This window comes from Mustela nivalis (genome assembly GCF_964662115.1).
Source record: "Mustela nivalis genome assembly, chromosome: 1".
In the NCBI taxonomy this organism is placed as follows: Eukaryota; Metazoa; Chordata; class Mammalia; order Carnivora; family Mustelidae; genus Mustela; species Mustela nivalis.
Window position 1 is genome coordinate 110,299,652 of NC_139020.1, and position 16,592 is coordinate 110,316,243.

A 16,592-nucleotide genomic window follows, 5' to 3' on the forward strand; every position below is an offset into this window, starting at 1 on the left:
GAAATTTTTTCATTAATATTTTCTCCCTTTCTCATCTTAGTCTTTCCCCTCTATCCCTGGATGCATATTCTCTTTCAGTTTCTTCATATGCTCCTGTTTCTACGCTGTCTTTCAAGGTAACAGAATTTCCCTATCATGTATAAATTTATAAGCAATTTACATAGGGATATATAATGTGAAGAACCCTGTATAAATGGCTTAAATGTACCATGGTTATGTTCCTGGAATAAACTTGCTATTTCTACTGCTGCAGAACAGTTAAGTCAAACTTTTGAATTAGGTCAACAAAATCCACAAATAGGGTGGAATCTTTGGACTGTCTAAGCAGGGACAGATCTGGAATAAATCAGCCGCAGATATCACTTGTCAGCAAGCTGAGAGAGGCATTTCAAATAAGGGTAGAAGGTACGTCAAGAATATTGGCTTCTTGTAGCATTATGATGCATCCGTTAAATCTATACTGAGAGTTTTCCATCATGTGGATTCAAGCTCACATAATCGTTTTATGGCAGTAATGTTTAAACAAGGGTCCACAATTAGGCTGTATTTTTATCTTGACTTGTGAACTATCACTGCCAACTACTCAAATTTCAAGCTTGTTGAGACATATGTTATCCCTGGAAACCCTTCAAAAAAAAAAAAAAGTATTTTACTGTCCCACCAATTCAGTGTGCTCTGGTCAGTTCCCCATCTAGATCCAAATTAACCATGTAATAGTTTCTACACTGGTGATTAGTATTTTAAAAGGCTTTTAAAGCAAAACCAAAAAGAACAATTTTATTTCTATTTGCACAAAACATAATCTGGCTTGGATTCCTTTTCTAGCTTTTTAAAAAGTGAGACAGGATGAAGCTGCGGAACAAGCACTGGATATGGAATTAAAATGTGTATTTGAAATCTGGTTCTACTACTAGTTCCTAGCTGTGACCTTATAAAGTCACTTAATGTATCTAGCCTCAGTTTCCTTATCTGTCAGATGGAGACCTAGCATTGAATCAAATGTGCTAATAATGATCTAACAGCATAATACCTCTAGGACTTAATAACTTATCTTTTTACAATCTGTGTGGGTAAGGTTGCAAATGTACTTAGTAGGAAATGGGAAAGAAGAAAACTTTCAGACAGAGGCAGGAATTTTTTGGTGAAAAGGAAATTAAAATACTGGAGAGCTGGGAAAGATAAGAATGATTACAACATCTGCATTTATAGCCCACATGTCACAGTTCAGTATTTATAGGTTTGTTAGTGACAACCTTCCCAGTATAGCAATGTTAATTCTGAAGTCGCTGTCAGTTTCACTGACACAGCACTGTGCACCTGACCGAGGCTGAAACCACTCACCATTTCCATAGATGATCATTGCATTTAAAAGTCCAAAAAATACACCAGTAAATCAGTTTGGGTTTCTGATTATAATCTCCCTAAATCTTACTTTGAAATACCCTAGTGAGTTTCTTTCTGACAAATCTGAGTGCATTTTTGGTTCCCAAATATGATTTGTAATTATCCAAGCTAGACTAAAACCTCAGGGAGAAGTGATGTGTCTAGGGCTGAACACGATAATAAATGTATACTTAAATTTTCCAGAACCCAAGATCTTGTGCTACTTAGATACCGTGATCAAAGCAATAGATAAAATAAATATGGAGAAGAGTAGGAGAGGGAAAGGGAAAGACTGAGAGAAATAAAATAAGAGAGTGGGGGAGAGATTGAAGAGAGGCTTGGGAAAATGTTCAGTGGAAAATCTAGAAATGATGTAAGAGAAAGCAAAGGCAGGGATTGGAGTAAGGGGTGTATAACTGAAACTATAAAAACTCAGAGAGAAAGCTCACCATCAGGGCTGAGTTTGGGAGAAACTGCACAGAGAGGACTTTAAAGTTAGAATCTCCTGATTTTTCACAAGGTAAGTTAAATTTAAAAGCTATGAGAAAAATTTAGGTTTTTTTTTTCTTTGAGCTGTTTTTTTTTTTTATTTTCACATACTTCTTAAATGTTTTGTTATATCTTGATTTTGAATGTTTTTGGTAATATTTCCCTCTCTAAAATGAGTAGAAAATCTAAGAAGATAATTTTTAATACAAAATTAAGGAGGAGCTAATTGTTCAGACATTTGTTATTTATTAGATTATTCATTGCTTTTCTTTACCATTTCAAAACAAAAAGAAGGACAACTCAAGATAATGATTCTCTATATATGCTAATAGTCTTAAGTTTTCTTTCATTGAAGATGTCCAATTTAGTAAATGTTTAAATGTATAAAAGTGGTCTACTTTTAAAAGCCTAGGTAGAAAAGAAAGGTTTCTCTCATCTTTATTTCTATCAAAGTTGGAGCTTAAGATATAGCCCTAAATTAATCAAATTATAAAGTCAATATTCTATATTCTTCAAACCTAAAGTATCCTCTGTTTTTCTTCTTGTGAAACTCAAATACACAAGCATGATAGTAATAACAGTTTAGAGTGGACTGAAATCATGTCTACCCTTTTGTATTTGAAGTGCCTTTGCTATTGAATGATTGAATTGAGAGTTAATCTGACACATATATTTGAGCTGTGTTTAACAACAAATTTAAAACTTTATTTCAAGTTTTGATCTGTGGGATTAGTGTATACTCAATTAATTCCGTTTTGCCAATGCAAAATATTGTTCCTTCAAATTACAATGATAGACTCTATAGGTTTAGGAATGTGGTAATTATTTGTTTCTAAGTTACCTTTCTAGAAGTTAAATAATTTTAACAATAATTTATGATGATTTTAATGCCCATATAAGCTATAAATTGAGAGGTCTCCCCAAAAACTTCAGGCACAGTGTGTGTCATTTTACTGTAATACTACTCTTTATCACTCTTATGGAATTTTTCTAAAGAAACTCTCCCGAGGTTATGAATTCAATTCTCCTCTTTGTAAGTGAATCGCACTGTGGTATCATTCAATAAGGCATTTGAAGTTGACATTTTTTTCTCCCCTTTTTTTCTTAGAGTTTTGAAGTGATTCCTATATAACAAATCATGGGTAGTAGAGAAGCAGATATATTTAGCAGACTAGATTTAGGGTCCTCAGAAATATAATTTTAACTTCTTATTCAAATACTTTCAATGACTTGAACTTTTGATTAATAAAATTAGATTAATTGAACTTGTCCCAAAGGAATAGAACTCAAAGTAAGCAGTACCAAAACACTGTCCCAACTTTGTCACTATGTGGTTTATAACTTGGGCAATACTTAAGCCCAGAGCTGTGCTCAATAATATCCTGTTAACTAAGGAAAGAGACAAAAGAGCTGGAAGTACCAGGGCTATTGAGTGGGAGAATGACCAAGGGAAGCTCCCACATCATCCTGTTTTTCTGTAATAGAGAATGAAGCCTCAGTTTCACAGTATCTTGGGCTTCATCTTTACATACCACTCAATTTAATCTTCTTGCCTGTATTTCATCTACTGGCATCTCTACCTACTGGACAACTTGTGCTCTGGCCTCAGAGGAACATAGTTTTGGGGTCAGGAAACAGAGTTCTAATCCCAGTCCTGACTTCAGCACCTTTGACTCAGCCTTCCCAGTGCTTCTTTTCCCCTGGATACTGGGAGGTAATAAAGGTGAGCCCTAAGTTCTTTCTTAGCCCTGGATACCTCTCTACACAGGCCAACTTCTCTGTAGCTGAGTTCTCTCTCCTTTGGAGGTCTCTTTTAACTGAGCCTTCCCTCTTCTTTTGCCAGATAGTTGTCAGGGTACCTCTCTGAAGCAGTAGTTAGCATCACCTGCCAGTAATTGCCCAGTGCTTTGGTTGGCTTGAACTGGCTATCGCCCAGCCTTACCCTTTTCAGTGTCCCAACAACTCAGTTCTCCACAGGATGCTGCTCCCACAGGAAGAGTTCCTCCACTAAGCTTCACCATGCTCCCTCCTCTTTTTTGTCCATCTTAAATCTTACCTTCATCTCTTCCCTCTTGGCCAACTTAACTGCCTCTGAGCCTTGCTCTCTCATTGTTGAGAGTGTTAAATTCAACAGTTTCCAAAGAGCATCCTCTCCCTTCTGAAATTCTATGTTCCCATGACACATAAGGCTGTAACCATGTAGAAAAGCCACTTTTATTTCTTTTTATTTTTAAAATTTTTTTACATTTATTTGACAGAGAGAGCGCACAAGCAGGGAAGTGGCAGACAGATGGGAGAGGGAGAAGCAGGCTCCCCGCTGAGCAAGGCACTCAATGTGGGGCTCGATTCCAGGACTTGGGATCATGAACTAAGCAGAAGGCAGACATTTAACAAATGGAGCACCCAGTTGTCCTTAAAAAAATGAACTTTTAAAATATCATCCATGCAACTAATGGCAACCTGGCTGTTGACCTACCAAGTCAGAACTGTGGTTCCCATGGGACCACTTTGGTGGTTGCATTTCCCTGTGAATGCTGACTTGTCTATCCACACCAGAGCTCTAGGAGGCATGCTCTCTTCCTCTGTCTTCTCTGTGGTCCATTCCTTCCCAGCTCTTCCCTGCGAAGTCTGGTTCCAATGATAAGATCTTTCATTCCCATAATATCCATGATGGGTTTGCTTTCATGACACAGATAACTATGCTATAATATCAATATCACAAAAACTGCAAAAATCATCATCTTAACAACATAGAATTTTTTTAAAAAGTCAATAAAGATTTCTTATGAACTATAAAACAAAAATATGTATCATATAAAATTATATTAAAATTCAATTAAAAATTCACTTTTGTTACTGTAATTAGAAATTGAATAATTATGTTTTGAGTATAACTGAGTTAATTCCCTTTGTTTTCTTCTCGTTATGATATTCTGTTGTATGCTAATATTTTCACAGATACATTTCATTAAAATATTATTGCTGAAATTAATGATAATGCATAATATTTTGTAACACCAAATGCTGGAATGGTTATCATTTATAACGCTGGTGAAATTTCTTCCCTCATTCAGTATTACTTTGTTAAAAATTTATTTTCTACCATCTTGTCGTAATTCTAGATTTCAAGTAACTTTGTTTCTTAAAATGAACAAGGATAAAGAAAATATTTTTCATAACAAAAAAGTAGCATGGCATATTTTGTTAAGTGGCCAGATTTAGAAGGCAATATCAAGATAATGATAGCTATTATTTTTGCATAATTAATTTGTGCTAGTCACTTGTACTATTTGTAATCCTTATAATAAAACCACAGAGTAAATCTGTGCCCCATTTTCCTGATGAAAATATTAAGATAGAGAAGCTAAGTAGCATGCCCAGTCAAGAATCATAACCATATCTATGTAACTTAAGGACCGACCTCTTTCTACTAATTGACTTCATTGTGTTAGAAAGTATATATATAGGATGCCGGAGTAGCTGTCAGTTGAATGTGTATCCTCAGCTCAGGTCATGATCCCCGCCCTGGGATCCAGTCTAGCCTCAGGCTGCCTGCTCAGTGGGGAGTCCACTGCTCAGTGGGGAGTCCCCTTCTCCTTCTGCCTACACCCTTGCCCCGCTTTGTGCACTCTCTCCTTCCGACAAATAAATAAATAAAATATTTAAAAAAAAGAAAGTGTACACGCTGGACAAGGAATTAGGACACCAGTATTCTAAAGTAACTACCAGTATTCTAAAGTAACTCAGCTTATCTCATTACATCTATTTTAAAAAGTACAATTATAGTATTTTTCATATAGATCAAGCATGATTGATGTGGTGATGAAAGGAGATAAATTAATTTCAAAATAATAAAGTGCTATGCAAATGTTTAAAAATGGTTACTTACAACAATAGTACTAGAAAGAAATGGAAACATTCGAGGAAGAGTCCGGTGTTGCAGGAAGAAATTCCAGGGCAGAGCTCGCAGTCCAGGGGTCTCTACTTTGACAAGGCTGGGAGCAGCTAGGAGGCAGGGAGGGTGTCTTACTCACTTTTATATTTCTGGAGCTTGATATATAGTATATACCTAATAAGTGCATACTTTGGAATATGGTAACAATTATATTTTTGCCCTTCATGTACATTTTAGACAGTATTTTTAATTGATTATATTGGTTAGTTTGATGTAATTAAATTGTTAGTTAATATTTTAATTAAATATTATACATAGGTACAAAATGGGGTAAAAGGTGAAAGAGGTGGTAATGTTCCACAATATCCTGAGGCTCACTCATGTGTGCCATCTTTAATCACATTTATCCGTTGAAAGTCTTTTCATGACAGATAAAAAATTCCCCATGTATCAAATGACCAAGCAGCACGTTTATGTACAACTCTACCAGATCATCCATAATTTTAACGACTCTTGTTTTTCTCATTATAAAGCATTAGAATTAAACCACAAATCCCCTTAGCAGAATTGTATATAATCACACACTAAAATTTTTTTCTATTTCCAGGTGAAATTATTTTATTTCAAGAAACTTGCATTAATTCAGGGATCTAAGCACAAATTAAGTTTTGATAAGGAGAAATCTTAAACACAGCTGGGAAAATTATTGGAGAATATTGATTCACATCCCTTTTGTTAGAATAAGAATCTGAGATGTGAAACATTAATGGACTTACTGGACTTACTGGAATTCTGGCATGAGCTTCACCACATATTACTGTGATTGTGCAATTTGGGCAAATTTATTCCCTTATCCAAGCCTTAGTTTCCATATTAATAAAGCTGGAATGTTAATATCTGCTCTGCATTCCTATTTACCTCCCACATGAAGCTACTTCATTCATTCATTCGTTCATTCATTCAGCACATCATGTTGACTCTAAATACCTTGTTAAATATATTTACCTGAGCTTTTTAGTGATGCAATCTTCCTTCCTTTAAAGTGTCATTATAGATTTCCTTCTTAAATTTTTGCAAGAAAGAGATTAATAGTATGATTAAGAATTCTAACTAAGCAAAAAAGAAATTTAACAACAGAATTCTGAAATTTTCGAAGGTTATAGTGTCAAAAAAAAAAAAAGGATGCCAAAGGGTGCCAAATAGAGTAAAATCAATTAACACATGTATAGTAGTAAGTAAATTGTCATTCTTCTTGATTCACAGCATTCAGAGAAAGTCCTTTTAAAATGCAGGTGCCTGCCACATGAAGAACACGTCATTCATAAACATTTTACTTTATAAGTAAAATTTACTTTATAAGCAGTTTGTTTTGGAGATGGAAAAATGTTTTAGACTTTTACAAATCGTTTATACTTGAAGGAGCATGAAACTGAGAATCTGAAAACGTAAGTTGCTTTTCTGGCTCTTCTAACCAGCTCTGTGATTTTGGAAAACTTACTATTGGTGACTGAAAAGCAATGAAAAATGAGAAAGAACATGTTCCTGATATTTTAATTAAAAACGAACAAACAAAAAAGGAAATGTTAAACTGCTGTCTCAATCTGCGCCTTTCTTTCAGGATCATACTGGAAACAGAAAGCAAAATACCCACCACACAATTTACTGAAAATAACAAATTTTACAGAAAGAATTTTAAATAAACTTCTCAGCAACATGAGCATTTTTCTCTGATATATATTTGTGAGGATGATATAGATTATATATGTATATACTATTTCATTCATTCATACTAATTCAAATTGTTTTGGGGCAAAAATCCTTAGTGATTTTAAGTCTTTTATTTATGAGGATTCAAAAGCAATTCCCCACTCCTAAAGTTCTAAGTGCCACAGCTACACTGGGTTCTCTTGTTTGTGGGGCTAAATTGGCCAGAGGCAGGGGAATTGAAGCTACAGGAAGGAAGAGACCTCCAGCTCATCTGGTCTGAGTCTCTGCCTTCCAGCTAACAAGTGTCTCAAACACCTGGCTATTCCACTCTTCAAAGAAAACTAGTAGCAGCCTTCTTAACATTCTGTTCAAATATTGCCACTCATTGAAATACCAGAATTATCTGTATTATGTCAAACTGTAAAATGGCTCTTGGTTGTTTAACATAAATGTTGCACCTCTGGATTGTTTAAAATAAGTGTTGCAGGTTGTCTTTATGAATGCTCCCAAATTTTCAGTTCCCTATTGGGTTGTTGAGTACAAGCTTTATGTTCCCTGGAAGGATTTGGCTTCAAAGATCTACCTTCAGCCTAATTATAACCCTCTTGATACCCTATAATTAATTTTTTCACATTATCTTATAGTTTGCAAAGCTATTCATGGACAATTTAAAATTCCCATTGAAAATTTTTTACCTATCATAAAATAAGAATAAAAGTGATAAGGGTTTTTAAAATAAATAATTATATCTTTATACATTTTCAGTAAATAATATTAAATATACGTTTAAAGGCACTTATTGCTGTATGTGACAATCCTAAAAACCACCTCTGTAACATTTATGCTATTTGTAATTTAATTAAATAATTTTCAATTAACTGAAATTGAAATATGAATTCATAAAATGAGTTTTATTAGATAATTTTGACAATTTAAGCATCTTGTTCAGGGTCACCAAACCAATATATAACACAACAAAGACACCTCTCTCTATCCTTCAAATCTAATTCTGAGCTTTTTCCTCATCATCACAGAAATATTTTTCTGATGTTATTGAATACTTATTTATTGACTGAAAGAGTTATATTTTTTAAAATACTCAGCATAATGACTTAAGCATGTTTAAAAAAAAACACGTAAGCGTTTGAAAGTACATTAGATGTATCATATTTCATCCATTCTGATGCACATTTTAACATCTCAGAAATTGGAATGAGTCTTACACTTGATAGCATGTCATAATATAATTCACAGCATTTTTTTTCCTCCTAAAATACATGCATAAAATGGGATTTTTTTTTTTTTTTACTATAAATGACATCTTAAAATGAAAACTTTGGAGGCCCTCCCCCTTTCCAGCTGGAAATACTTTAAAATCAAGAGGAACATGTTCATGTCGAAACCTAGAGACAATCTTATGCATAGACTGGCTGATTCGAGGGACAGAAGAAAGGCCTTTCTAGATAAAGCTGCACCAACTGTTATCATTATGTATAATGTCTGCATTTACACCAGAAAAGAGCCAGATATACCAACAGACTTTTAAAAAGTTGGAAGCAACATTAGAAGTCATTTAGACCAAGCACATTTCACTCAGCCTAGAAAGGAAAGGGTTTGCCTAAGCGATATGGTCAAGTCAAGGCAGGGCCTGAGTCTCTCCAGACCTGGAGCAGGCCTTTCTATGACAGTGAGCCACAAGAACTTTGTGTTAAGCATTGTCCCTATTAGGTCCTCTTTTGAAATTTAAAAAAAAAAAAAAAAAAAAAAAGTCACTTTGTTATCTACTCTTCCTGAAGCTTTCCTTTGTTAACAAGAAGACCTGGGTGACTTATGGAGCTTGGTGCCGGGCACACTGAACTTACTGTTTTATAGATTTACTCAGGGCCAAGCTGACACCGATTGCTTAGATACCGACCATCACTTTCTAAGAAGACAGTGAGTAGTGTGTGTGTGGAGGGGGTGGGGGCAAGGCACATAGGGTCATTTCATAGTGTCGGAACAGGGACACTTTACATGTCCTATTAAATCACACTTAAAAAATATAAAGTTTTAATTACTTTGTAAGTCTTTTATCCTTTATCTTTAAGCCCTTTATTTTTAGTTTTTTGTTGAAAAAAGGGTGCAGTAAAGTCTATTTTGAGTATTTCCAATCAAGTAACTAGGGTAAATTTAAAAATCCCAAAAGTTACTGGAGTAAACTAAAAATTCCCAAACTCAGTACTCTTGAGACTTTCTAATAGATCTACCATCCATTAGTCAGACATTAATGACAAGGTCTCAGGTTGAAGGGAAATCTTCTAAATCACCAGAGGAGTTTGTGTTTTTTCAACACCAACCCTCAAGACAGATAGTTTAAAAGTGTGTTTAAAAATTGCATGCAATCAGATATTGGCTCACACTCTTTCTCTTTTCAGTTTAACTTCTTACTCTATCACCTCCTCTCATTCCTATTTGCTCTCTCTTTTAGATCTGTATTTCTTGATCTTTTCTTTCTTTTCTGCCCATGAGAGATTTCTTTTAGTAAGAACAATGACTCATTACCTCATTGATTCTTTTTTTTTTAATATTTATTTATTTATTTGACAGACAGAGATCACAAAGAGGCAGAGAGGCAAGCAGAGAGAGAGGAGGAAGCAGGCTCCCTGTTGAGCAGAGTCCGATGTGGGGCTCGATCCCAGGACCCTGGGATCATGACCTGAGCCGTAGGTGGAGGCTTTAACCCACTGAGCCACCCAGGCGCCCCTACCTCACTGATTCTTAACAATGCAAACATCTTTCCTCATTTTAACAGAATTCTCATTTAACTCTAGACTAAATATAATTAAATAATTTCTTTGCTACTGTACTTTCAGAGCCTTTAATATGCCAGTATGCATGTTCAATGTTCCTCTAAGGGGTATACAATATGCGTTGCTTCCAAAACTTAAATGACAAAACTTCTCACGCACACACACACACACACACGCACACACACACCAACAACCTTGCTCTCCTCACTGCCATTCCAGCTAGAGTTTGGAGGATCCCTTTGGGTTATAATTCTGACATGTGGAAAGGTCTTTAAAACAAAGGTTAAGAAGTTACACAACATGAATATTTGAATTATTCAGCAATATTATTTAAAAAGTGAAAATGCAAGAACATAGTAAACCAGTTGGCTAACAACAAGTAGAGGAAGTGCCTAATTCTGTAAGGCAGATTCCATGCTCACTGTCTCTGTTGAAGCTCCTCACTAGCCAGAGGAATATTATTCAAAAATCGCTCAATCCAAATTACTGATGTCCTGAAAACTTTGCAAACATCGCCACTCTGGTGTATTCCTATAATGAACATCCTTCAGTGTTCTTTCTGTGATTTGGAGTGTACATGGGGCCAACTAGATTTTAAATCATAGGCTATATTTATCCAGTATCAACAAAATAGGGAAATGGAGCTGAACCTACTCTTTCCCTTCCCTCCCTATAATTTCCTCTGTTTCTAATTTTGTGGCAATCAAGTTTCAACGAGTTAATCAAATGTCTTTTGTGTGGCAGGTGCCAGGGTGTTTGTTTTCATTAGTGTACCAACTGCCATATTTAGGAACTTGGCCTTTTGGTTAACTGGCTACAGGCATGGGTTTAAACCATTAAATGTGTGTGTTTAAACTCGGCACTTATTTTTACATCCCCCTATCCAAATAATCAGGATGTGGTTATCTGTAAGATGATACATTACAACTTTTTTCCTGTATACACCCAAGCACAAAAATATATGCCTCAAACATAATCATCAATATTATAAATGTCCATCATCCTGTGCCATTTATAATATTGAAGAAATGAAGAGAAACCTGGTTTGTGAAACATACATAAAAATAGTTAAAGGAAATCTGCATGGCAAGGCTTATAAAACTGGGCAGTTTTACACTTTGTAAACTGTTTTCAACGTGATAAAAAAAATTGAGGGAGGGGCGCCTGGGTGGCTCAGTGGTTAAGCTGTTGCCTTCGGCTCAGGTCATGGTCTCAGGGTCCTGGGATCGAGTCCCGCATCGGGCTCTCTGCTCAGCAGGGAGCCTGCTTCCCTCTCTCTCTCTGCCTGCCTCTCCGACTACTTGTGATTTCTCTCTGTCAAATAAATAAATAAAATCTTTAAAAAAAAAAAATTGAGGGAGGAATTGTACTTTATATTTGATTGAATGAAAGAGCTATTTTTAAGAAATAAAGATATGCCAGAAATATGAAATCATTTTTAAAATAGTTAAAGTTTTGATAGATCTTCCTTTACATTGAAGAAAGTTAAAGAGACATCAGCATAATCAGAAGGGAAAAAATATAATTCTGTGACACATGTTCTAAAGAATAGGTAATGCACTTTTTGTTCATCTTTTTACCAGATAACTGTTGTATTCTTTCTTGTTATTTTTCTACTCTTCAATGTAGAGTCATCTACATGATTTATTACTTTTTGATACTTATAAGAATACTCAGCTCATATATCAATTTGTCTGAAAGAGAACAGAGAATTTACTGCACCCTTCTAGAAAGGGTGGCATATAGAGAAGTAACTAGTGATTGACATTACAAGAGCCCAAAATATTTATTGGTGGCATACTGAAGAACTAAGTTTAGACAACATAACATGAAAACTGAAATTATATTTGATAAATGTTATCAACATCGCTAAAATACATTTTTATTTTAAACTTTAATAGAGACGGTTCACACAGATGCAACCCTGTCTATAAGAAAACACTTATTTGTCTATATTCTAGCAGATATCTATATCTCTATCGATAGAGATATAGATAGATATCTATCGATAGAGATATAGATATATCTATAGATATAGATCTATAGATATATCTATAGATATAGATCTATAGATATAGATATAGATATCTGGGCCACCCAGGTGCCCTGGGACTTAGTTTTTGTCTATCTAACTATCATCTATCTATCAATAGATAGAGATATAGATAGAGATATAGATATAGCTCCATAAAAACATGTAAGAGTTCCTTTGGAGTATATATCAAGAAGTGAAATAAATAGGTTATAAGTAGAACATGATTATTTTCAACTTTTCTGGATATTGTCTAATTTTTTCCAAATGATTGCATTCATTTCCAACCCCACCAGCATCACTTGTGTTTTTCTGTTTCCAAACACCATTTTAACATTCACAACGTTCACTTTGAATTTTTGCCAATCCAATGTATGTCTCTCTTTTTTTGCATTAAATAATTGTATGTGATTTTGGATGATGTCTTTTTGGATGCTTATTTTCCAAGAGGTTATTTTCTTTTCCATGAAAAACCTATTCATAACTTTGTCCTGTTTTTAATTAATCGTTAATTCACTCTTATTTTTAAAATTGTATATATCAGTTTTTAAGTATTTCAAATGGTAATCTCTCATTTATATATTATGTTAAAAATATATTGCTTTTTGAACCATTTGAATCTAAAAAATCCTTATATAACACAAGAACATAAATATATTTGCCTATTGGATATGTGGTGTTTTTGAATTTGTGAATGTAAATGCTTTTAGACACAGTGCATTTTCTCAGATTCATACAGACCTCACTGGACCTTATTTTCTAATACCTGGTCAATTTCATACATTTCCTCTGGATATATGAGGTTATAGTCCTTGGATTAGTCAAAGAATAAGATTATACAAACCAGATTTCTCAGACTTTGGCTAGTTCAAATTATGATTATAGTAATACAACCCCAGCCTAGGTTTCCATGGAAATGAAGCCTTAATAGAATTCATTCCAGGAGACTGACAGTTTCTATTAAGTATTATTTAAGTTTTGCAGAGATGTACTCCAGCACCTAGAAGCTGAATAATTTGGTTTATCACCTGCAACTAACAAGCTTTACTGGAGCTTTTGTTTTCTATCTTTATATCCCAAAGTAATAAATGTTGACCTGATGTATGTGACCCTCAGATGCCGGACTGGAGATTGGCAAACGCACATTTTATTCTGGCTGTGATGTTGATGCTGTGGAGTTCAGGAAAAGTACACTCAGTGGATGTAGCAACAGAGGTAATGAAAATTAGCTTAAGGGACCATGTATTTTTTATGAACATAAGCCATTTCTACTAGTGTCAGAAGTAAGTGTTGCTGACAAATAGAGAGATGCCTTGATAACACAAAATCAAGGAAATAGATACATTTTTATCCTATTGTTTTGACCTCCCTATAGATTCAGTGAAGGCCAGTTATCTGAATATCAAAAAAATAAGCTGGAAGCAATAAAGATGTGTATTCCGTGAACGAAAAAGCATTACAAGAAAATTCATGATCATTTCAACCATATATTTAATTAAATCAGTTGCTTTGGCCAAATTTTGTATGACTATACAAATGTTTTCTTGCTGCCATGACTAAAGTACAAAGAAAAATAAATACCCAGACTTCTCTAGACAGAGAAATGTTAATTTGGCTCATTTGATCTTGTTAGAAAGTGTTCTCTGTATTTCACAAAAAACAAGTAAGAATCTGATTTACTTGAGTTCCATGATTTTACCCCCAGGGGATTAAGATTATCTTTAAAAGGGATCAAACTCGATTTTCTATGTGCAGGAGTTGGAAGAATGGAAGCAGGCATTTTGGAGGATGTGCTGAGAGATAATAAAAGATCTCCCATCTTTGCTCTTTGAAAGTTGTCTGCTGCTCTTTAAAGTTTCTTTCTCATGACTACAGCGTCTTTCCCTTCCCCAATTTCATTGTTGTCAAGTGTAGGTAGGAGAGTGATAGACGTTGAGGTTTTAAGAGGAGTTTGTGGACCCTGTGGAGTCTACATTTTAAATAACAAGAGCTATGAGAGATTTCTGATTTTCGTTCTACTGGATGAGAGTGTGTTGGGGATAATTAGCTTCCGGCAAAAGAGAAAAGGGGCGATGGGGTAGAGAAGCAGGTTATGAGGTCATTAAGAGTGTACATGCACTAAGCAGCAAAGGGGAGCTGATATGACTCACTACTGAAGGGAATCAGAAAGAGCAAGAGAGGTTTACTGGGAAGAACTGACCAGACTTAGCACAAGTTTGATTGGTTTAGGGAACATTAGAATCCATCGCTTTGGGTCTCCGTGTCAGACTGTATGTATTTCACAAGAGAGTTGCTGAAGCCCATGATGAAAAGGTTTGGAAATGCCACTCTTTCATTTTACTGGGGAAAATGAAGAACATAGAAATAGAATGGAAGAAATAATCCAAGAAGAAAGACAGGAAGTGAAGAAAAAGAGTCTTGCCAAGACTAAGAGTCTGGCTCGAGGAGGAATGTGACTAACAGGGAAGCAGGGAGGAGGTCCCTGGAGCAAGTTTCTTCCCACAGGGCCATTATTCTCACTTTCTTAGGAAAGAAGCAAGAGCCCCCAGACTCCACAATGACTAGAGACCGTTAATAGGAACTTTTTTTTTTTAATGCTGTGATCAGGCTTAGAAAAGGAAAAAAACAGACTTCATAAGTGACACCTACACTTTTATGTCCTGAATGAAGTGCGAAGTGGCAATATGTGTAACAAACAAGAAATTTTATGTGGGAGGACAGTCGTTGGGATAGTTCTGACTCACTGTAGACACTCATTAACGTTCGGTAATACATCACACGGAGAGATGGTAAGCTTCCTAAGGGCAGAGCCTGGATTTTGTTCATTTTTGTATCCCTCAGGTCTAATGCAGAACCTGGTACACAGTGGGTACTTAATGGCTTGAATCAATAAGGTGTGAATGACTGGTGAAAGATAACTGACATTTGCATTTTCAAAATTCATTCAGTAAATATTCAGAAATTTACTGAGTACTAACTGTGGGCAAAATACTGGCTTAAAAGATTAATTAGACATAGGTATAGCCCTCAGGTTACTCACAATCTAATAAGTCATACAAATATATTGTAACTAATCTAATATAAGGGAAAATGTAATGTATACAATGATGAAAGAGAGGTAAGTGCTATGGGAATGTTAAGGAAAAATGCAGCTGTTACTGGGAAAGAATCTAAAAGAATGATTAGTTAATGTACTAAATTTTAGAGGCAGGTCTGGGGTTTTTCCTTTTCTCTTGGGTGTTTGCGTGGGTGTGTGCATCTGTGTCTATGTGTGTTGTTTTAATTGTGTTTAGATATACCTCATCTGAACACATTTTTGTCCTCAGAAGTCTTTTTCTTGGGACATAAATCTACAAAAAATCAAGTTTCATGACAGGCCTGTCAGCTAAAGATAGCAAAACCCAAATGCAGATGATATACATTTTGAGGATTTTTCCTGAACAAATGGAATCACCTTTCTTGCCCTATAGGCTTTTGATTCTGGAGTCATAAATGTGCAGTCACCATCCACAGTCAGGAAAGAGAAATCAGCTACTAATCTGGCAGCAAAACTCTTGCTTCTTGATGAACTTGTGTCTTTGGAGAATGATGTAATTGAAACAAAGAAGAAAAGGAGCTTCTCGGGTTTTGGGTCTCCCCTGGACAGACTCTCTGCTGGCTCTGTCGATCATAAAGGTAAACAGAGGTAAGTGAACTCTTGGATGAAGAATATTTTTATTTATTTTTTTTTTAAGATTTTATTTATTTATTTGACAGACAGAGATCACAAGCAGGCAGAGAGGCAAGCAGAGAGAGAGAGGAAGAAGCAGACTCCCCACAGAGCAGAGAGCCCAACATGGGGCTCGAACCCAGGACCCCAGGGACCATGACCTGAGGGCAGAGGTTTTTAACCCACTGAGCCACCCAGGCGCCCCGAATATTTTTATTTTTTAATTCTTCTGCTATAACTTCAGAAACAGAATTCCACATTAAAAATATAATGAAAACTTTGTAGGTAAACATATTTGACAGGATTTTAGCTAACTTGTGAATTTAAAAGTATGATTTTGAAAATAATGGTTTAGGAAGGAAAATGACTGCTACAGTATGCATTAATATTTTGTCATACCTTCCTAAGGAAGCTTCCATTGCATGCAAATGTGAAATAGTTATTATAAGACGTTACCGCATTGGGAGATGAGGGGGAAATGTGTGTATTATGGGATAAATGTTATAGCCACTCGATTCCTCAATTTAACAGAGGTAACCAAAATTCCATTTCTATTTTCACCTATGATACAAAGCTGTCAAATATGTG

At 35.2% G+C, this 16,592-nt stretch overlaps 1 protein-coding gene across 1 annotated transcript in view; it reads left to right on the top strand.

Annotated features, from left to right (window-relative positions):
* Positions 1-1,827: 1,827 nt before the first annotated feature.
* The window catches only part of OSTN (osteocrin), a 41,453-nt gene continuing 26,688 nt past the window's right edge, over positions 1,828-16,592 (top strand). The window contains exons 1-3 of the mRNA XM_082726528.1: positions 1,828-1,903; positions 13,412-13,510; positions 15,766-15,980. Of these exons, the coding sequence (XP_082582654.1) occupies positions 13,412-13,510; positions 15,766-15,980 (314 nt within the window). The 5' untranslated portion in view covers positions 1,828-1,903. The remainder of the gene's footprint in view (positions 1,904-13,411; positions 13,511-15,765; positions 15,981-16,592) is intronic.